Source organism: Piliocolobus tephrosceles, chromosome 16, assembly GCF_002776525.5.
Source record: "Piliocolobus tephrosceles isolate RC106 chromosome 16, ASM277652v3, whole genome shotgun sequence".
Classification (NCBI taxonomy): Eukaryota; Metazoa; Chordata; class Mammalia; order Primates; family Cercopithecidae; genus Piliocolobus; species Piliocolobus tephrosceles.
In genome coordinates this window covers 11,529,548-11,552,496 of record NC_045449.1, presented here as the reverse complement: position 1 = coordinate 11,552,496, position 22,949 = coordinate 11,529,548, and the positions used below count along the sequence as shown (strand labels likewise).

Here is a 22,949-nt window from a genome sequence, read left to right as displayed (position 1 = left end):
AAAGAAGGCTTTAGGAAATGAAGAGTCCCTGTATTTGGAGTCAATGGTGAAGAGCCTAATTCATGTAGAGTGTTTATTCTATTTTAATTAATTTATGTATTTTTGAGACAGGGTCTCACTCTGTCACCCAGGTGGAGTGCAGTGGTACAATCTTGGCTCACTGCAACCTCTGCCTCCCAGGTTCAAGCACTTCTCCTGCCTCAGCCTCCCGAGTAGCTGAGACTACAGGTGTGCATCACCATGCCGGACTAATTTTTTTTTTTTTTTTTTGTATTTTTAGTAGAGATGGAGTTTCACCATGTTGGTCAGGCTGGTCTCGAACTCCTGACCTCGTGATCCACCTGCCTCGGCCTCCCAAAGTGCTGGGATTGCATGAGCCACTGCACCCAGCCCAATCTCACTTTTATGATGGCATTCAATATATCCCACTTTCCTGATTCTGTGTCTTTCCTCCTGGATCTCCTCTTTTAGTCTGTCTTCCTTCTCCTATGGTGGCTGCAGGTCCACCAGCCTCTTACAGGAGAGCCACATTTCAGTCATCTTTGTATCTCAGTTCCTAGCTCCGTGCCTGGCACATGGTTATGCTGAACCAATTCTTTTTGAACTGATAACAGATCCAATCTTATGTTCTCCTGTCCTTGTCCTCCCATGGTTTGCTCTGTTCATCACAGCTTCTTCCCAGCATATCTCTCTTCCCTCCAAACCTGCTCAAGAGAGCTGTGCATATGATTCTCGATCTTTCTCTGTCCCTCTGGCTCTTGTCTTTTTTTTTCTTTTGAGACGGAATCTCGCCCTGTCACCCAGGCTGGAGTGCAATGGCACGATCTCGGCTCACTGCAACCTCCGCCTCCCAAGTTCAAACAATTCTCCTGCCTCAGCCTCTCGAGTAGCTGGGATTACAGGTACACGCCACCACGCCTGGCTAATTTTTGGATTTTCAGTTGAGACAGGGTTCATCATATTGGCCAGGCTGATCATGAACTCCTGACCTCAAGTGATCCCCCTGCCTCAGCCTCCCAAAGTGCTGGGATTACAGAGGTGAACCACCACGCCTGGCCTCTTGTCTTAATCTTAAACTCAATCCTGAATTTCTCAAATCCATTTTAGTTTAAGTCCGTATTTCATTTTATTAGGCCCATTACCCTCCCTTCCAAGTCCAATCAGCAAACACATAGCTGTAAAATGTTGAGAGACCTGTTAAACATATTAAGTTTTGAGAATTGAAACAATCCAAAGAAAAAGAATCATGTCTTCTCACCCTAGTACTTCAACTAAAACCCATATTTATTTTTAAATAATTGGAGGGAAAGACATACCTTTGAGCAAAAGTCATGTTTCTTTTGTCCAGGGACTCATTCGTTTTAGACTTTGGGGAGCTGCCTTGGAGATTGGGGAATGGAGGAGGAGAAGTTCAAAGCAGCCAGCTTTGTGGGAATGGTCAGCCCAACCAAGATTTGCTCAATGTCAGTCTTTCTAGGCAGAGTTTATTTGAAATCAAGTTCAAAAGCTATGGGCAATTTACAAACAAATTGAATTAGTTCATTGATTCCTTGGGCCTTCTTCCTAAATGAGTCTATGATCAGGATTTCCTAAACTTCTACTAGAACCACTATTATGTGATGTGATGATCTATCCCAATAATAACTATTTATTAAAACAACTTTTTCTTCTTCTCCTTCTCCCTTTCCTTCTTCTTCTTCCTCTTTTTTTTTTTTTTTTTTTTTTTTGAGACAGAGTCTCGTTCTGTCACCCAGGCTGGAGTGCAATGGTGCAATCTTGGCTCACGGAAACCTCTGCCTTCCGAGTTCAAGCAATTCTCTGCCTCAGGCTCCTGAGTAGCTGGGACTACAGGTGCACGCCACCACACCTGGCTATTTTTTTTGAGACAGAGTCTCACTCTGTCATCCAGGCTGGAGTGCAGTGGTGTGATCTTGGCTCACTGCAAGCTCTGCCTCTGGGGTTCAGGCCATTCTCCTGCCTCAGCCTCCCGAGTAGCTGTGACTACAGGCACCCGCCACCACGCCCAGCTAATTTTTTGTATTTTTAGTAGAGACGGGGTTTCACCATGTTAGCCAGGATGGTCTCGATCTCCTGACCTCATGATCTGCCCACCTCGGCCTCCCCAGCACACCTTGCTATTTTGTGTGTGTGTGTGTGTGTGTGTGTGTGTGTGTGTGTATTTTTTGTAGGGAAGGCGTTTTGCCATGTTGGCCTGGCTGGTTTTAAACTCCTGAGCTCAAGCAATCCACCTGTCTCAGCCTCCCAAAGTGCTGGTGGGATTACAGGTGTAAGCCACTGTGCTGGCCAATTGAACCTTTATTACGGATTATTCCAGCTGATGGAGGGTTGGCTATCTGGTTGTGTTGTGCATTTTCCTATTCCACTTTTTGGACCCCTGGACTGCTTCTTTCTGTCTGGGGCTGGGAGCCTGAGGTGAGGAGCACACTCACCTCCACCACGTGCAGTCGTTCCAGGAAGCCATCCAATTGCACAAAGACCAAAGAAGACTGGAAATCCCATTCCTTGACTTCCTGGTTCTCTTTGAAGTAAGTGTGGAGATTCTCCCTTTTGTCCTGAAACTCTTGCTTGAAGAAGCTCAAAGTGTCTGAGACCACTTGCAATTTTCTCTGACTTTCTTCTATCTCACTTCTCAGCAGGTCTTCTGGGCTGAGATAATGAGAGGCCTGGTATACAAACAGATTAGTATCAGTGAGCAGGTGCAGACATCCTGTAACTTTGCAACACCAACTCTGAACTGAATCATTGACCAAGTAATATTTTTCATGGGGATAAGAGAGGAAATATCTGACCTCGCTCTCCATTCCACAAGTGGACTGAGACCTGGGTTTTGGCCAAATAGTCTTAGTGACTGAAGCTACAGTGATGGGCTCAGGAATGGGCAAGTGGCCAGAGACAAGGAAACACAATAAGACTTTGCTGGGCTGGCTGGGGCTGGAGCAGGTGCCCTTTCCCAGGTGTTCTTTTGTGACTTATTGGCTTATAATAGTAAAGTAATTCGAGTGCAAGAATTATTTGGACCATAATTCTTTTTTCTGTCTTGAAGAGGCTTACACCTGGAAAACTGAAAAGCTGGAGCTAAAGGGACAGCCACCTTCACCACTACAGGGTGGGTCCTTGTGTCTGGCTGACATCATCTAAGGCCACATTGCAAGTCAGGGCTGAAGCCACAAGGCACATGAGCCAATATGTTTTCTTCTTTTGCTCTTACTTTTGGTTTGGGTTTTCTTACACTTTCAACGAAAAGAGTTCTGGCTGATAAACATGGAGTAATGGAAAGGCACTAGCCTAGGAGGAGTCAAACAGCCTGGGTTGGGGTCCTGGTTTGGGTGTCTTTGGGCAAGTCAGTTAACCTCCCTGAACTGTAGCCCACATCTTTAAAGAATATAATAAATAATAAGACCTTCCCTGCCCACCTTGCAGGGTTTATCTGATGATTGATGGAAATCATGAATGTAACAGGATTTTGCAGCCTGCAATGTACCCCACAGATGTTAGTCATTCTTAGTTACTTATTAAGCTTGTTCGTTATTTTCTCAGAGACACAGCCCCTTAGAAAAAAAAGAAACTGGTTTGGAGGGATCACCCAAACCTCCTTAAGCTCTCTAGTTCTTTTTTATTTTCTTTTTTTTGAGATGGAGTCTCGCTCTGTCACCAAGCTGGAGTGCAGTGGCATGATCTCGGCTCAATGCAACCTCTGCCTCCCAGGTTCAAGCGATTCTCCTACTTCAGCCTCCTAAGTAGCTGGGACTACAGGTGCGTGCCACCGCACCCAGCTAATTTTTGTATTTTTAGTAGAGATGGGGTTTCACTGTGTTGGCCAGGATGGTCTCGATCTCTTGAACTCGTGATCTGCCCGCCTCGGCCTCCCAAAATGCTGGGATTACAGGCATAAGCCAAAGCGCCCGGCTCTCTAGTTCTTTTTGAAGATACACTCCTCAAGGTTTACACTGCCCTGGTTGGTGCTACAAGGGTCCCTAAGGAGGAGGAGCATGAAGTGCATAATCTAAGAAGCTGCTTCTCAATAGCTTATGGGTACCAGGATCTTACCATGTGCAGGGCACATGCATTGTCACACTGAAGCCACAAATCACCCAGCAACCCAAAAAGAGATAAGGTGTTTTGTTTTCACCATTGTACAGAGGAGGAGAGTGGGGCACAGAACAGGAAGTGACTTGTCCTGGCACACAAGTGGTATACTGGCTGCCAAGTGGCAAAGCCAGGGATTGTTACAGCATCACCTGACGTCACCTGACATCAGAGGCTGCACTGCTTAGGCTTTGCTGCTGACTCCATTACCAGTCCTTCTTCATAGATCATTAAGGAGGTTGAAATTCACCACCCCTACTTATCTCCTCTTAGGCAGAGGGGAAGGGAAGACAGAGCAGCTCAAGTGTTCTAATATTACTGAAAATGTCTTTGTAAATTATTGGCTTCTGAGAGTAAAATACTGTAATTCAAGTGTAAGAACTCTTTGGAACATAATTATTTCCCCGCCCAGAAAAAAGGACACTTGTCTCTCTCCTGTGACTAGATGCCAACCACCCCCCAGGGAGCAGTTGCTCGGCATCCCCGGGCAGCCCACCTGCTGGATAAGAAGGTTGCAAATCTCCTGGAGCAGCACAGTCAACCTCCCGGCGGAGCGGTAGCACTTGCAGGTGGCCCAAATCAGACAGACCACGTGGAGCAGGGGCCGCAGCCGGAGCTTCACCTCTGGAAATTCTGCATTCTCTAGAGTTTCCAGGTGGTGCTGGAGCGGTATCAGGTGCACATGGATGTCCTGTGCCTCTGCTAAAGCTGAAAGGAATTGGAGATGGTTAACTATTCCCATCTGGAGCCTACTACCCACCTGGTGGAGCCCTAGTCCCTGGGAAGTAAAAGATCTGCAAAGCAACGAGTACAATTTCTCCTTGAACTGAGAAAGCAGAGCGAAGGCTGGTTCCAGAAACTTCCTAGCTCTTATGAGGAAATATGGAAACTAGAGAGCCCTGAACAACTAGGATAATGATCTGAAGAGTTCTCTCTTGTAACATTCCTCTAAATGGACTTCTCCCTGGCCCTCCCAGCCTCCATCTGGTGCTTGGTAGGTAGTAAATATTTGCCAATTACCTTGCTGTTATCTTTGAGATGATACAAGTTTTAGAATCAGAAAGACTTTCCTTCAAATGCTGGCCTAGACACTTGGCAATGGTATGACTTTGGGCACGTTTTAACCTCCCTGAGCCTCAAAGATAAGCCGAGCTGTAATCAGTTTAAAGAGTCCTTGTGAAGGCTGAAGGCAGTTCAACAGGAATCTTTATAAACAACTAGCACAGTGCTTGGACCAATGCAGGTGTTCTGATAAATGGTGGTGGCTCTGATGAATATTCACTAATAAAGAGTCTTATTAATAATAATAAGTCACAGAGCATAGAGACATAACATAAATGGGTTATGGCAAGGTTCTGCTGGTTTTCAAAGCCAGGAAAATCTCTTACCATCTCCTCTGAATACAACCAAGGAAAGAAAGGGGCATCTAACCAGTCGTCTTGTGGTGACTGACAGGGGAAACTAGGAAATCCAGCAGCACTGGATGCTAATATCTGCACAGCAACTTAGAGGGAATGCAAAAGGCCACTGGACGAACTAAACTGGAAGGGTGAGTTTATAAAGGCTAGTTCTGTCCTGGGCAGATAATCAGGTGGTATCATATGAGAGTAGGTGGTCTTAGGTGATAGTATGTGGATGAAGCTCTGCATGCATCCTAAAGGGAACTAGAAATATACACTATTTAGCAAGCTGTTTCAGTATGCCGGGAATTGTTCCACTTACTGTCTATGAGATATTTGCCATCTCATAGAAAGCCCGGCAAGCCAGTTTTAGTACTTTAGTATTTTATAAGTGAAGAAATTAAGGTCTAAACAACTTTCCTAGGGCCCTCCCACGAAACAAACAATCCCGTCCAGCTGAGGAAAAGGAAGACGACCCACAGTTTATTACATTGAACCCTCGGCTTCATGGAGGCTCACCATACACAAAAATATGTTGATGAGTATGTTTGCACTTTACAACCCCAATGAGGCTGTGGAAAGCAGTATGTGAATTGAATTTTTGCAAAGTCAAATGTCACAGTAAATTGATTAGGGCAGGGATTTTCAAGTGGAGGAGCTGATGGTGAATATTAGAACCGCTGTGTTGGGGTGGGGGATTTCAGAATCCAACAGTCATTCTAATAAGCGCCAGCTCTTGCTTCCATAAGTGCTGAGAGAAAAGAGGCTGAGACTGTCATGCTATAGGAGCTTTCTCTTTATGGTATCCTGTTTTGAAATCTTTTTAAAAATCACAATCTCTTTTAATTATACCAATTAGCACTGCCTTGATTTTTAAGAGCACAATACTTGAGAAAAGGGTTGACCATCCTACCCAGGGTGCAATACCCTTGGATGACAAGATGTGCGAAGAGCGAGAGAGAGAGAGCTGGGTTCATACCTTTTTTTTTTTTTTTTTTTTTTTTTTTGTGAGATGGAGTCTCACTCTGTCAGGCTGGAGTGCAGTGGCGTAATCTTGGCTCACTGCAACCTCCACCTCCTGGGTTTAGTCTATTCTCCTGCCTCAGCCTCCCAGTAGCTAGGATTACAGGCATGCACCACCACGCCCGGCTAATTTTTGTATTTTTAGTAGAGACGGGGTTTTACCGTGTTGGCCAGACTGGTCTCGAACTCCTGACCTCAAGTGATCTGCCTGCCTCAGCCTCCCAAAGTGCTGGGATTGCAGGCATGAGTCACTGTGCCCAGCCGGGCTCATACCTTTTTACAGAATGTAAATATAAATAGCAAAGTGCATAGTGATCTCCAGTGGTTGGCTGTAAAGTCTTTAACAACAGACTCTTTGAGGACAAACACGTTTATTTGTAGCATATGCCAATTTCTATGGTGTAAATATTCCCAGTATTCCTACCATGTCCATTTCTAGGCTGCCAATTTGACTTTGCTGAGTGCTGCTTGGGAGAACGGGGGTGCAAGGGTTAAAACAATGCATACAGCAGCCCTTCATGAGCCACAGCAAACCAGTGCGCACTGGCTCCAGCCAGCCCTTCTTTGTGTGCCTTCCTTCACACACATATCCACCTACACACATCCTTAATTGCTGCTGTGTGAATGGGACCCCTCCAAAATTCAGGTGTTGAAATTTCATGGCCAATGTGATAGTGTTAAGAGTTGGTACCTTTAAGAGGCCATTAGGCCATGAGAGCTTCTCCCTCATGAATGGGATTAAGGCCCTTATCAAAGAGGCTTCACATAGAGTTGGGCTGGCTTGCCCTTCCACCATCTGTCAGGTGAGGACACAGTTCCTCTCCTCTGGTGGATGCGGCACCAAGATGCCCTCTTGGAAGCAAAGACCAGGCCCTCACCGGACACCTAACCTGCCAGTGCCTTGATCTCGAACTTCTGAGCCTCAAGAACTGTGAGAAATAAACTTCTACTCTTTATAAATTACCCAGGCTGTGGTATTCTGTTAGAGCAGCACAGATGGACATAGAAACTTGGCAACCAGGCTGGGCGTGGTGGCTCACGCCTGTAAACCCAACACTTTGGGAGGCCACAGCGGGCGGATCACGAGGCCAGGAGATCAAGACCTTCCTGGCTAACACGGTGAATCCCCGTCTCTACTAAAAATACAAAAAATTAGCCAGGCCTGGCGGCGGGCGCCTGTGGTCCCAGCTTCTTGGGAGGCTGAGGCAGGAGAATGGCATGAACCCAGGAGGCAGAGTTTGCAGTGAGCGGAGATTGCACCACTGCACTCCAGCTTGGCAACAGAGCAAGACTCTGTCTAAATAAAAAAAAATGTTAAATGGTAATAGCCCTGGTTTTGGCAAATGATACCAGCTTTCCATTTATGGCAGTGATTTAAAGTTTTCATGTTGTCTAATTTAGTTAGGTTAAATTGGGAGTCAATGTAGAGAAAAATATTAAGCAATACAGTGCTACAGATTGTACATATGTACAGCACATATAAAGGAGATACGTGAATGCCTAAAAATTGACTATGTGAAATGACAAAGATCTTTAAAAGCACATTTTGACCTGTGACACTGAAGAGCAAAGAGGAGATTTCATAGGAAAAAGGGAGAAGATGCACAATGCACCAAAGGAAGGGAGAGAGAGTCCTGAAAAAATTTACCTACTTCTAATCATACACTTTGCTGGCTTGGCAATTTTGATAAGAGTGGATCTTGCCTGGTGCTCAAATGGCCAGAAAAATTGCAGTCCCATCTGACAGTAGGAACAGAAAATGCAGAATGGAACCAGAAATGGAATAGAGATTTCTCAAGGAGCCAAAGGTGGAGGGACCTGAATTCCAGAGGTGAGAGATAACGACATGCATTTGTACAGTGCAAAGCAGCAGCTGTAGGTAGGTCTGACGGAAGAACTTTCTTCTAGTAGTTTCCAGACCCTGAAGACAGTGCCCAGAGAGACCTTTCACCAGACCCAGGAGTTTCCAGTGTGCCAGGCAGGTACAAGCACTTAGTTAATGAGGGGTTCCAGCCAATAATCCCAGGTCCTGGAAGGCATGGTCAGGCTGTCTTGCAAGGGTAGTCCTTGATTAGGACAGATGGACTTACATGACCACACTGAAGTTGGTCACACAAGCTCCACAATGGCCACCCCAGAACTGTATGTCCTGTGGTCCCAGTGTTTGAAAGACACAAAGGGACAGCTCCAGGAACACTGCCGTGTTCAGTCAATAAATTCTTCCACCTGTATAATCTCACATGGACCTCGAAAAGTGGGTAGAAGCGTATGCTCCATAACCATCACATGTACTAAAGCTCAGAGGAGCTAGGTGAATTTGCCCAAGGCCCTACAGCAGTGGAATTGCAAACAGCATAGCTCTGTTTAGCTGCTCTCCTGTATCTAGATGTGGTGTTCTTGTCACCATGCTAGTTTGTGTTGGGTTGGAAGTTTATAAGGACTTGAAGTTGCTGAATTCAGACAGAGGTGAATGCATCATTCAACAGTAAATCTGAGTCAAACACATTTGTGAAACACTTGCTCGTCCTCACCTGCAACAACATCTCTGTACATGGCTTTGAAAGCTGGAAAGTAGCTACTCTGAAGCTTGTCCAGGAGCTTGGCCATGCCCCTCACCTTTATTGTTCTCAGCTGATTATAAATGTATTTCAGATCTTCATACCTGCAATATCATGAAGAAGGGTGAATCCAGGTAAGCATCAGGAAATGCCAGTCACACTGTAATGACCCATCGTCACACAGGAAGAGAGGAGCCCTGCCTCAGGGTGCTTCCACAGAGGCTGTGCTCCAGCCCAAACAGCCTGGACATCTGTTCCCAGCACAGTGAGGGCAAAAGCCTGAGCTGGGAACACAGGTTAAAAGGGGCAGATCCAGGAAACACTGCTGTGACCATCTGGTGGCTCAAAAAGCTTGGCAGCTGGAGGTCATTAGCTCTGGCAGTAAGGTTGAGTCAGGGTGAGGGAGGCATTATTGGAGCAAGGGTGCTAAGAGAAGGGCCTTGCAGTAGGTCAGCAGAATGATCAGAAGCCAGGCAAGAGCATGGAGCATCTCAGCAGGGTGGTACAGACAAAAGGCTGGAGCCCTACAGGCATGTCTGGTCATGTGACACCGATAATCTCCATTCCATGTGAGGACAGACACTTCTGCCTCTAACATCTGTCTCCTTTTGAGTAAAGGATTTATCAGCACAATAATAAATAGGAGTGAAGACATAGGGAGCAGGAGGTGGAATAAACAAGAGCAGGAGCAATAACGAAGCCTTTCTGGACAAACATCCTGGATGATGAACTTTCCAGCCCTACGAGTGATGAAACGGGGCACAGGAAAGGCTGTTCTGCAGCCAACTCCCCCAAACCCCTCCATCTTCAGAACTTTACAAAAGGTGTGTGCATGTGGCCTCAACTGTTCAAGGAGAAGGGAGCAGACAACTTGAAGAAAAATGTTAAAGAGTTGATTAATTTTACATGTAGTCCAAAGACCCTTTGAAAAAATGTGAGAAGACATACTGATGTTAGCCCAGGAAAGGGAAAATGACTATTGAATCTGGGGGAAAGCGTGCATCTCCCAGTCTATCAAAAAACTCTGTTGACCCAATGACACAGAGCTGTCTCCCTCAGCGATGACGTGAAATACCTATAGGGAAGAACAGGCTCAATGGTGGCTTAACCCAGGAAAGCTCTAGCTTTAGTCTCTGTAAGACATCTTCACCCCAGAGTTCCAGCATGTGCCTTCCTGCCTACCTGCTCTTCCAGAATTCCAACTCCACCTTAGGGGTGGGATTCTCCCCTTGTAAAAGTGGCTGGGAAGACTCTCTCTTGAGTACCACCTGGACTTGGTAGCTCCATTTGATCACTGCAGACTCAATGGCATAGATGACTGACTTATCTATAGAATCCAAGCTGTGAAAGACAAAACAACAACAACAACAACAAAAATCCTGAAACGTGAAAATAACCCTGGGTGTACCCCAAAACAGAATCCCAAATGTAAAAAAAAAGGTGAGAAATTTCATCTAGCCCATGCATTCTTAACTTTTATGGATAATAGTCTCTGTTGACTAGTCAATGCAAATTATAGACCCTCTCTCCAGAAAAAAAAAAAAAAAAAAAAGCTTATGTGTGTGTATATACATTTTTTCACACAGATTCAGGGCTCATCAGTATTCTGAAGACCAGCTTAAGAACTCTGAATGCCAGTACATTGTCCTGCGAATGCAGGAATACCTTGGACAGAAAATATTCAGATGACCACCCAATGCTTGCTTGAATCCTACCGGTGACAGCAAGCTCTCAACTTCACAAAGCAGCACATTTTTCAGTAGGTTGGTTCTATCAAAGAGAGTTTGTCTCTATACTGAACCATATGTACCTCCCTGGGATTTCCTCATCTTGGTCTTAGCTCTGACCTCTGCAGCAAGAGGAAATAGGTTATTTCCTCCTTCACAACAAGGCTGATAATCAGCCACCTGAATACCACCATCATGATTTCACTTGGTCCTCATTTTTCCAGTGAAGAACAGAATTCCCAAACTTTCCCCCCATACAACTTCTAAAGAAAGTAACTTAGCTATATTTGGAAGTGGTTAAATTTTTTAAAATATATTTTGGTCATTATTTTCATAGTCTTAACTGAAAATGATATGTGCAAAGAACCAAGGACACAATTACAAAGAAAGAGGACATACAGTTCACATTTTTACGTCAGAAACCCACTTTCACTTAATTAAATTAAATTTATATTAGCTGAGAAATGATATGGCACAAGTGATGGTGGAAGGTATTAAAGGAAAAAGACACCCATTCCCCTAAAATGATCCAGCCTTTTGGGAAATTATCAAACTTGAACAAACAGAGATAAATTCAGCAATGATTATAAACACACACTGAATGTTAGTAAGTTAAAATATAAAGGGACTAGAAAAGGGGTAGTTGGAATTTATTTATTTTGAAGATTGGATGTCTTTATTAAACCACAATAAGTTTTCCAGTTAACTGGGAAATTACTTCAAATTGCATATGTAGGAAATTACTTCCAATAGAAAAAACTCATTATAAAGTACATTGTTGTATTTTATAATGCATTGCATGCATTACTGTTGCATGCATTACTTATTCTTCGGATCAAATAATGGATCCTGAATACACAATGTTGACAGTAATACACTGGGAAACTCCTGACAGTGTGGCAGACCGAGCTCATGTAGGAAGGCTATCTGTTGCCACAAGTACATAGAGATGCTGAATAAAATATAACAAAATATACTATTAATATTTATATACGCAGCTTGGCTTGAAAAGGGAAGAGAATTCCCAAGGGATAGAAACAATGAGAACTCGAAAGCATGGTAAACAGAAGCTGATGGTGGATTTAACTTCTAAAAGGAGACGAAGCTGGGGTTTTAATGCCCACTCAGGGGCAGGAGACATGAATTCCCAACAAAGCCAGGTCCCAACAAAGCCAGATTTGTTACTACTTGAAAAAAGACAAAAAAAAAAAAAAAAAAAATTCCTCAGGACGTGTAAAAAGTCTTCAGCTGCTGGGGGAGGAGAGTCTGGAACTGTAACAAGAGCCAGCAGCGTTAGTTCTGTGACATTATGTACTGAGTAAACGCTGGGAAGAGTAAATGCTAGAAAGTTTCAGCTTTGCTGAAAGATTCTGTGTGTGCCTGCCTCCCAGACTGGACCTGGGTCTTTGCCAATGATGAGACACTATCCTGATAAGCCAAATGCCGAAAGTTAGCGTGGCTGCGCTCAGCCCTGAAATGATTCTGAACAGAAAAAAAGGCCATGTTGCTGTAATAGCCTTGGAAGACTTCATGCAGTGGCTGGGCCAGGGAGTAACCAGGGTAAACACACAGTCCACAGTCTGAGGGTGTCGGCAAACAGAGCAGACAGTAGGCTTGTGTGCAGAACGAGGAGATGTGCAGAGTCAGGAACGGACAAGTTGTAAGGAAAACATTCTGATAACCAGCATCTCCCATATCTCAGAGGCCCATATGGCCAGGCTGGCGGTACTTACACTGTCTCACTTTTGGAATCCACAAACTCCATTTTTTCTGAGCCTGCTGGAAGAGGCAGCAAAGTTTTTCCCTTCACTTGCTCAAGTATAACCGAGAGGTCACATTGGAGGCTGTGGGCGTGCCGCCTGACATCCTCACATACCATGTGGGGCCAGTTTAGGCGATTCTTCTCATTGGCCAGGATGGGTAGAACAACCTGGAACAGAGGTGCACAGGAAAGAAAGGCAGGCGTTCCACTTCTGAGAACTTAAAGAAAGCCTCATCTGGAAAAGGCTTATAAAGCTACATACAACCTTTTGCAGGTCACTGTGCTGGAAGGCCTAATAGTAGGGTCGAACATTATATATGACCTTGACATCTGATAAATTGGGGAGGCCCTTGAATAGGCTGCTTACAAATTTTCCTCCCATTCTGCTCCTGGGGATAAAGTCCTCTAGGCAAAAAACTCTTTATCGGCTAGGTGCGGTGGCTAATGCCTGTAATCCTAGCACTTTGGGAAGCTGAGGCGGGTGGATCACCTGAGGTTGGGAGTTTAAGACCAGCCTAGCCGACATGACGAAAACCCATTTCTACTAAAAGTATAAAAATTAGCCAGGCATGGTAGTGGGCACCTGAAATCACAGCTACTCAGGAGGCTGAGGCAGGAAATCGCTTCAACCCAGGAGGAGGTGGTTGCAGTGAGTCGAGATCACACCACTGCACTCCAGCCTGGGCGACAGAGTGAGACTCCATCTCAGAAAAAAATTAAAAAGAAAAAACAAAAAACTCTTTATCAAGAGGACCAGGCACAGTTCCCGCTTATCCCTGAGAAGCAGACTTCAGTTCCCTACCAGCTGGTGGAAAGATTTAAACCAGCCAATTGCATCCCCCAATGAGATCCAGGGACCACTACACCCTCTTGATCCTATGAACACAAAGTGTGTTTTCCACCGCCCCTTGTCGTTCAGCCTGTTCCTAAGAGCAATCCTGGTGTGGCTCTGCATGGCTCAGGGTCCTCCTCTGAGCTGTGAGTATATTGACTGATAAACTGCTGTCAATGGTGTCTGTCCTATGTCGGGTGTTGTATGGTTAGCCACCTCCAGTACTCTCAGGCAGGAATCCCTCCCTCATCAATGGGGTGAATAGGAGGTGATTAAAATAGTCACCAAGGCCAGATGCAAAAAAGTAGGACACATGCAGATAAACACGACCTTCTGTCTGCAGGTGGTAGGAGGGGCACCTTGAAAAGGCAAGCGAAGTTGACGATCTTGAATCCATCTTCAGGGTGAATGTTAGGTGATTCTGGCCACCCAACACAGTTCCTTTTTTCAGTATTCATCCCCAGATCCATAGGAACCAAATGGAACCAAATCTGAGCCAGTGAGAGTCAGGCCAAAGTGTCTTATGTGACTTTTCAAGGAAGAGATACTTTCTCTTTTCTGCTAGCGTGGAGCTTTTCTTGGTCACCTTCCCAACCAATAGATCCTTAGAATAAAGTTAATATGGAGAAGACAGTGCTTACAGATGGAGAAAGACTAAGTCTCGGTAACTTTGTTTGAGCTCCTAAATCAAGCTGCTCTTGAACTTTCCAAGCTAGTTTAAATTAAGTTTCTATTACCAGTAACTTAGAATGTTGTCAGTACACTGAGGTGGGTGGATCACGAGGTGAGGACGTCGAGACCATCCTGGCCAATATAGTGAAACCTTGTCTCCACTAAAATACAAAAAATTAGTCGGGTGTGGTGGCACGCGCCTGTAGTCCCAGCTACTCAGGAGGTTAAGGCAGGGGAATAACTTGAACCTGGGAGGCGGAGGTTGCAGTGAGTGGAGATCGCACCATTGCACTCCAGCCTGGAGACAGAGCAAGACTCTGTCTCAAAAAAAAAAAAAAAAGAAAAGAGAAAGTTGTCAGTACAACTCACCAGGAATCTTTGACTGTCAAAATCTCACAACTGATGGAAGGAGAATACCAGAAAGACAAACAGATGCTCATATAATGTGTTGAGAAAGCTACCAATATATAAATAATCAAAAGGAAATATCAACTCGTATGACTCATGATCAATAAGCCTCAGTGGCTGTGAAATAGAATACCTGGACCCAGCATGTTAGATTCTAGAGGATGGTCTTTGCCTGGTCTGTCTGGAAACATTCACTGAACTGGGAACTTACAACAATCAGTAAAGGGAGCTCAAAAAGGAAGGAAAGTTTACAAATTAAGCTTCATCACATTCGTGTTAAGAAAGAACCATTTGGTCCCAGGGCAGAAGTCCTAACTGGGAAACAGGATGAACTGGAATTTTCCTAGGATCTCAAAGGCAGGGACTCTATCTTATTTAATTTTTATATAGTCACAGTTCTCTCTAGGATCTGGCATATAGAAAGCACTCAAGATGTTTATCAAATAACTGAATGTATACTATCTGAAGAAAAAGGAATAGTTATGGGTGGGATTTTTAAGGGCTTTGAGTGACAGAAAAATAATGAATGTGAACTCTCTATGAAGTGAAAAGCACCTCATAGCCAGGTGCGGTGGCTCACGCCTGTATCCCAGCACTTTGAGAGGCTGAGGAGGGCAGATTGTTTGCGCCCAGGAGTTGGAAACCAGCCTGGGCAACATAGCAAGACCTCATCTCTATAAAAAAATAGAAAAATTGCCTGGTTGTAGTGGTGCATGTCTGTAGTCTTAGTTACTAAGGAGGCTGAGGTGAGAGGATTGCTTGAGGCCAGGGAGGTTGAGGCTGCAGTGAGCTGAAATCACGCCACTGTACTCCAGCCTGGGCAACAGAGTGAGACCCTGTCTCAAAACAACAACAACAACAAACCAAAAAAAACTACTCATTCATTTATTCAATAAGTATTTACTGAACATCTATTATGTGCTGGTACTTTTCTAGGTGCTAGGAGGATACACTCGTGAACCAAACAGTCAAACATTTCTGACCTCATGAAGCTTATATTCTAAGGGAGAGACAGTCAAGAAACAGTAAGTTCTGTGAATAAAGATAAAGCATGTGAAGGGAATCAGGAGTGTGGGGTGGAGGGGCTGCAATTATAAATGTTGAGGTTGGCCTCACTGAGAAGATTTGAACAAAGGCTTGGAAGGATAGGGGTACTGCTTTGCCTATCCTTGGGGGAAGTATATTGCAGGGAGAAGGAATAGCCAGTGCAAAGTCCCCGAGATGGAAGCATGCTTGGTGTGATCAAGGAGCAGTGTGGAAATAAGGGAAATGGGGACAGAGTGATCCCAAAGACAAATAGGGGTGAGTAAAGGGAGTCAATTCACATGCAGCCTTGCCTGTGAGATTTTGATTTTTACTCTCAGAGAAATGGACACCATTGAAAGTTTTGAGCAAAGGAGTGCCATAGGCTGAGATTGCTTTGAGTAGGATCAACCAAGCTGCTGTGATAATAGGCTGTAAGGGGCAAAGGTGGAAAAAGAGGCCACCTAGCAAGTTGGTGCTATAATACAGAAGATAGTGGTGTGGCACTGGGGGTAGTGGTAGAGATGGTAAGAAATGGCCTGATTCCATACAAATTTTGAAGGTATAGCCAGTAGGATGTCTTAACAAATTGCTTTAGAAGTCGCGAGAGAAAAAAAAGGATGTGGATAACCCTAAGATTTGTGGCTTGAACAATGGGGAGAATGGAGTTGCAGTCAACTGATGTGGGGAGGAGTAAAAGTGGAGTAAGATCTTGAGAGAAGATCAGGAGCTTGTGTTTGCACATGTTAAAATGTAGTATCTCAACTGCACTTTAAGATAGAGATGTTGAGTAGGCAGCTGGATATGCTAGTTGAGAGTTCAGAGGAGAAGGGAGGGCTGGAGATAACAAATTTGGGAGGTATAAGATACAAATGGCTTATAGAACTTTGAAACTGAATGACAGCCCCCGAGAAAATGGGTGTATATAGACAGAAGAGAAGACGTCCAGGGAATGAGCTGTAGGGCCTTCTCGTGTTAAGAAGCTGGGAAGAGGATGGGCGCAGTTGCTCACGCCTATAATCCCAACACTTTGTGAGGCCAAGATGGGTGGATCATGAGGTCAGGAGTTTGAGACCAGCCTGGCCAACAGAGTGAAACCCTGTCTCTACTAAAAATACAAAAATTAGTTGGGCATGGTAGCGGGTGCCTGTAATCCTAGCTACTCAGAAGGCTGAGGCAGGAGAATCGCTTGAACCCAGGAGGCAGCGAGCAGAGATCACGCCACTGCACTCCAGCCTGGGTGACAATGTGAGACTCCATCTCAAAAAAAGAAAAAAAGAAGAAGTGGGGAAGAAGAAGAGGCACCATCACTGGTGATAGCCATGGTGATAGGAGGAAACCAGAAGACTAGTGTCCTGGAGCCCAAAGGAGAAAGTGCTTCCAGGAAGAAAGGATGATCATGAGCTATGAGAAACGCGGCTCTCAGGTCAAGCCGAATGAGGACCAATTCAGGGTCATTCAATTTCGTCAAGTAGAGATCATCAGAAACACTGACACGTTATTTTATTCCTCTTCTGTGAAGTGTGAAAACCAAAGTCTGCTGAGTAAGGATGAGATAAAACAGGAAAATAATGAGACACCAAGAGGAGACACACATTCCAGGAATTTTGCTATGAAGGGGGTCATAAACATGGGGTGACAGCTGGTGGGATGAAAGGAGGATTTTGCTTGATGAGAATAATCTAGCAGAGAGGAGGAAAAAATAGGAATGCAGGAGAGAAGAGGAAGTTGCTAGAACGATCTCCTCAAGAATGTGTGGGATTCAGAGCACAGGCAGCAGTTTCAGCCTTAGGGTTAGCATCAGAGGGCAGCACAAACAGTTCACCTCTAGCAATGGACAGGATGGCAGAAGATACAAGGAAAGATGCTGCAGTCAACATAGACATATGAGTTCGTGGACATGTTATTCTCTTTTCCATTTCTTAAAAAAACGAGAAAGAAGCAAGAGCATCTCAGAGTGAGGTTGAGAGGAGGTTTTGGACATTTGAGAGAAGAAAGATTTTTCTTTTCAAATTGTTCCTCAGGTTGGGAAATAGCGATCTAAAAGAGCAAGAAAATATAGTTGGAATAGAAACAAATAGAATGTCTGCTGGGAAACATAAAAGGCCTAGTTAAGGGTTCGAGGTCGTGCATTTAAAGAGGAGCCCATTGGTTTTTTCTCTGGTCTGTTTTAATTTAATGGGTGCAGGTATGAAGTATGTAGAGCTGGGCTTTACCAGGATTGTGGTTGCACCAATTGAGTATGACACAGTGAGGTAGAGGCCAGTACATCAGGAGCTGATGCAAGGGTATGAAGATCATGAAGGAGCATGGTACTCAAATTGGGTAAGAGAAGAGGCCATGGGCATGGGCCAGGGCCAATGGGAAGGAGCCAAGGCCAAGAGATTGGAGCTCCCAGCAGGATCAAAGGCCTGTTGTAGTCAGGGTATGAGAGGGAGTGAGCTGGAAAGATGGGAGTAATGGTCAGAGAAGGAGGTGCATAAAATTGGATAATGAGGTTGGTGGTTGTTGGGAATGCAGGGTCTGGAAATGGCCATGGGAGGTGCTGCTTATGATCAGGAGGAGGACAAGATCACTGGAGGACAAACATAGAACCCAGAGGCCAAGTTATTGGATCACTCATAAGTCTTTGGAAATAACCACATATTAGAAGTAATGTTGGGGAGAGTCACAGTGAGTTGAGAGGCAAAATCATACACACGCGACGGTAGCACCATCTGTACAGGATGCAGCAGTGCGAGTGGGTGATGTCCTTTGATGACAGGAGATTAAAACTGGAGGCTTTTTGATGTGGATCTAGAGCGGCAAGGAGGAACAAGGAGGGTATCTGCTCCAGCTCCATGCTCAGAAGGAGAAAGGCTGTAGGGGAAATGCAGCTGAGTCCTCCAGGAGGAGCCAGGATGGGTTACAGCAAAGTGACAAGGATCCATCAGATGGGTGAGGAGGATTTTAAATGGGATGAAAAGTGATAAGAATTCTCATCCTTTATGGAACACCTGCCATGTGACACTCTATTCCAGGTGTTCTAATATATGATGTCTAAATTTCATAGCAACCCTGCAAGACAGTTTTGGACCTGGCAGAGTGAGCACATCTGCTCACATCACACTGCTGAATTTAACCAGAATTTGACTTAGGTCTGTGAGATTCCAAATCTTATGCTCACACCCCAAAATGCAAAAAGTTAAAAAAAAAAAATCCAAGTTTCAGAGCTAGGAAAAATAAGTTGGCAGTAGTGAATGATGTGGTTGGAGGAGGAAGTAAGGAAGTAGGAGAACAAGTTACTAAATTCTGTTAATTCTTCCCTTCAAACATTTCTTAGGCACATTTTCCTTTTTTACCTTGTACTAGTAGAATGGAATAAAAATAATATGAAAATTATAGCTTTCTCTCAGCCGACACCCTCAATCCTATCCCCCGGCCCCACACAAAGCAGGAAGACGTCTCTCAGTCAGGTAGGATGCTGCCTGGGGAGGTGGAAGGAAAAGGGGAGCAGGTAATCAGAGACTACTAAGCTGATTACAAGGTGCTGAGAGAGAGGAGAGGGGGTGGACAGGAGGGCCGGGCCAGAGGGAGAGGGCTTAGCAAATGGGAGACCAGCAAGCCTTGAAAGAGACACTGGATCAGCTTCAGGGTGTGGAATAAAAGTAGATGGATGGACAGAAAGTGGAGTAAAGTTAGTGGTACGAGCTTTGAGAAATGCAAGGAAAGGACTTGAGGTGTTTTTAAAATAAATTATTTAGGTTTTAAAATAGGTAATACATTTACATGGTGCAAAATTTTAAAAGTACAAAAGCGTTCACAGTGGGAAGTAAATCTTCCACCTACCCCTGTACTTCAATTACTGTTTCTCCTTCTTGTGGATTACTGTTCAAGAATGTCCTCTCTTCTTCCTTCCCTCCCTTTCCTCCTTCCTTTCTCTCTTCTTCCCCTTCTTTCTTTTTTAAACATAAATAGTAGCATAAAATCCATGCAATTCTGCACTTCTTTAAAAAAATTATCTTAAATTGCAGCATTATTCACAAAAACCAAGAGACAGAAACAACCTAAGTGTCTATGATGGATACATTTTTTAGAAATGTGGTATATACATACAATAGAATATCGTTAAAAAAGAAAGAAGTCCCGCATATGATAGGCGGCAACAATATGGATGAACCTTGAGGACATTATGCTAAGTGACATAAGCTAGTCACAAGGAACAAATACTGCATGACTCCACTGATATGATGACTCAGGTTCATAGGGACAGTAGAATGGTGCTTGCCACGAGCTCAGGGGAGCGGTGTGTGGGTTGTTGGGTGTGTGTGGAGTTTCAGTGATGCTGGACAGGGCAGTTCTGAGGATCTGTTGCACAACAATGCATAGGTGGTTGACAATATTTTACTCTAACTTGGAAATTGTTGGGTGAATTTTATGTCACGTGCTTTTTTGCCACAAGGAAAAAATTATCCTAAGGAATACTCCAGTTGGACATGGTAGCGCACACCTGTAATCCCAGTGCTTTGGGAGGCCAAGGCAGGAGGATCACTTGAGTCTAGGAGTTTGAAACCAGCCTGGTCAACATAGCAAGACCCTGCCTCAAAAAAAGGAATATTCCATATCAGTCATTCTTTTTAATAGTTGCAAAGTATTTCACTGTATAGATGGCCCATAATTCAGTCACCCAGTCCCCTGTGGATGAACATTGTCTCCAATCTCTTTCAATGCACCAATGAAAATTCTTAGACATCTGAGAATTTTCATTATTTCAAAATTATGTTTGCTTGCTGGACTACTTTGCTTAGCCATGACACAACTCTGAGATGGGCCTTCTGTCTCCCACATACACTAGGTTAAATCCTGTCTCTGAACCTTTGTTCAGTCTGCTCTCAGTATCTTGAAAGTTAGTTACCTTGCTCTCTACTTATCCGAATTCTTCTAATTGTTCAGGAGACAATTCAACACTTAATGTTAAGCATGGGCTGTCTTTCTCCTCTGAAGCCAAAAGTACTTTCCATCATCAACATTCATTAGAGAAGTTGATCTAAGTTCAGGCTTCAGCGGGATGGCTTTCAGACAATGCACAGTGGCAAGACCTCTCTGTTTGCTAAAATATTGAAATACCTCCACATCTATTCACAGATCTAGCTTCCCTGGGCCCTCTGTGTCCTCCTCTACCTATCCAACCCCTTCTCTGGAATTTTCACCTCCCCACAGCCTCCTGATACACCATCTAAAGGGCTTACACCTGACACAGCAGGGAGACTCCAGGACTTGGATCCATCAGCGGGGCCAACTTTTAGGTAAGCTTTACCCTCACCCCAGTCTTAAAAGTTTGACAAATTTTGAATATATGATTTATTACATATGTTTCAGCTCCTTGGAGTAAGCATTTCATGGGTGGGAATAGTTCTTTGATATTCCCTATAGCACCTATCACCTGAAACATCATACAGCCAGTATTCTGCCCATCCTTATTTCACAACCTGCAGGGTCCAGGGCAACAAGTCTCCAGAAGCACACAGGCCTGACTTGCAGGGCAATGTACTCCCATTCCAGAAAGGTCTAAGGGTCCCAGAAATCTCTTCGGAGCACTTTCCTGAAATCTTCTACATTCTCTAAGCTTCTGCTGTGGTGTCACTAAAGCACTCATGACCCACATCTCCACCTGCCTCCCTGAGCTCCAGGCAGACTCCTCCAAAGGCCTGCTGGACATTTCCAAATGGGCGCCCAACTTCTTATGCTGGCACAGGGCTGACCTTTGCTAAACGGTTGGTAATGAATGAATGAGATGAAAATCAAAAGCAAATCACTACCCCCCGCCACCCCATTTAACTGCTCTCCAGAAGTAGGCACTGTTTATAGCCACTCACTTCCTTCCACCCCACTGATCCATCAGAAATGCCTCCTTGTTCACCACTTCCCATCTTCCTCAGACCCTTCCAATTTACAGGACGGATTAAGAGATGCTGATTTTGAAAGTAGTCAGGACCTAGGCACTCTCCAGATTATGGTCTTCCCCTGACTTTGGCTGGAACCCAGACCCGGACTGACCCAAGCCTTAGCCCCTTCCCATTCTCATTCTAGCCTGGCCTCCACCCAGATCCCTCCCTCCCTCCGGAACAACTCCGCCCCTAGCCCCATCCCATTTTCTTTCTGACTTCAGGAACTTGCCTCCTGGTTGTGCTCCCTCCATAGCCTCGCCCCTCTGCCTATCACTCCGCCCCTTGAACCTCCCCTGCAGCTTCGCCCCTCCCCCTCTGGCCCCGCCTCCGTCCCTTAAGACTCCTCCTCCCCTCCCCCACACGCAGCTTTAGCCGCGCCGGGATGCTAACCCAGCCTCACCTCAGAGAACAGCGCGGCCAGGTGCTCCAGAGGTGCCGCGGGCAGGTCCCCGCAGACCACTGCGCCGCGGAAGCTGTCGGGCCCTGGAGGCTCGGGCCCGGTGCGCAAGAAAAAAAGGCCCTTAGCGCCAGCCGGGCCCGACTCAGGTCTCACCTCCAGCCCGGGTCTTACCGCCAGGCCCCCGGGCCTGGGCCGCACCACCAGCAGCGGCCGCGGCCCCTTGGCAGCATTGCGGTCCAGGAAGGCCTGGAGCAGCTGCTCCGCCTCGGCAGTCCCCGCACAACGCTCCCAGGCGCCGGCAGCCGGCCGCAGGCTCAGGGCCACGTAGGTCCCCAGGAGTCGCAGTCGTCGGTCGGCGCCGGGTTCCCCGTCCGCGTTCTCCTCAGCGACCGCGGCCCGCTCCTCCGCGCCCAGCATCGCGCGCGGCCTCCAGCTGCATCGGTTTCCCTAGCGACAGGGACGCGGCCAGGACTCCCTCCTCTGCTCCCTTCCTATTGGGCACTGGCCCCTGGTCCCGCCCCTTCCAGGCTAATAAGGTAGGAGGGGTACAGCGGAAAGGGGCGGGGTCGCGTCGCTGTTGCTAGGACACCAGCTGAGACTCGTACTTAGTGTGTGCGTGGTGTATTGGGAGTGCTGAAGTGTGACCGTGGAGCGCAATCACTTACTGATGGGCTGCGTGGAAAGGAGATCAAGCATATAAATGCTGTTAAGGATCGTTTTGGCCAAGGTGAAATTAGAGTCTTTAGAGGTCTCCAGACACTGAAAATAGTATGGTCCTCTCACTTCTATCCTAAATGGGCAATCCAAACTTAAACACAATGCCAAATCATAAAACAGATTTAAGGACACTCAGTGAGTGTTTTATTTCTTTTCCATGATGGCAAATTAAACGCTTCAGAACAGTGCTGTCCAATAGAACTTTCTGCGATGATGGAAATGTTTTCCATCTGTTCTAGACACGCATGGCCTATAAAGGAGGTGAAATGTGCTCGTCCCACTGAGGAACTGAATTTTTAATTTTACTTAACTTTCACTTAAATAGTCACGTGTAACTGTAGTTATATTGAACCGCTCAGCTTCAAAATTTTAATATCAATTTTTTAAAAGTTT

The 22,949-nt window shown here is 45.4% G+C and overlaps 1 protein-coding gene across 1 annotated transcript in view; it reads right to left on the bottom strand.

Annotated features, from left to right (window-relative positions):
• The window catches only part of DNAH9 (dynein axonemal heavy chain 9), a 376,206-nt gene extending 353,950 nt beyond the window's left edge, over positions 1 to 22,256 (bottom strand). Inside the window, exons 1-6 of the mRNA XM_026456281.1 lie at positions 21,840 to 22,256; positions 12,549 to 12,745; positions 10,271 to 10,429; positions 9,062 to 9,192; positions 4,604 to 4,815; positions 2,451 to 2,684 (exon numbers count right to left, since the gene is read on the bottom strand). Of these exons, the coding sequence (XP_026312066.1) occupies positions 2,451 to 2,684; positions 4,604 to 4,815; positions 9,062 to 9,192; positions 10,271 to 10,429; positions 12,549 to 12,745; positions 21,840 to 22,256 (1,350 nt within the window). The remainder of the gene's footprint in view (positions 1 to 2,450; positions 2,685 to 4,603; positions 4,816 to 9,061; positions 9,193 to 10,270; positions 10,430 to 12,548; positions 12,746 to 21,839) is intronic.
• Between the last annotated feature and the right edge of the window lie 693 nt (positions 22,257 to 22,949).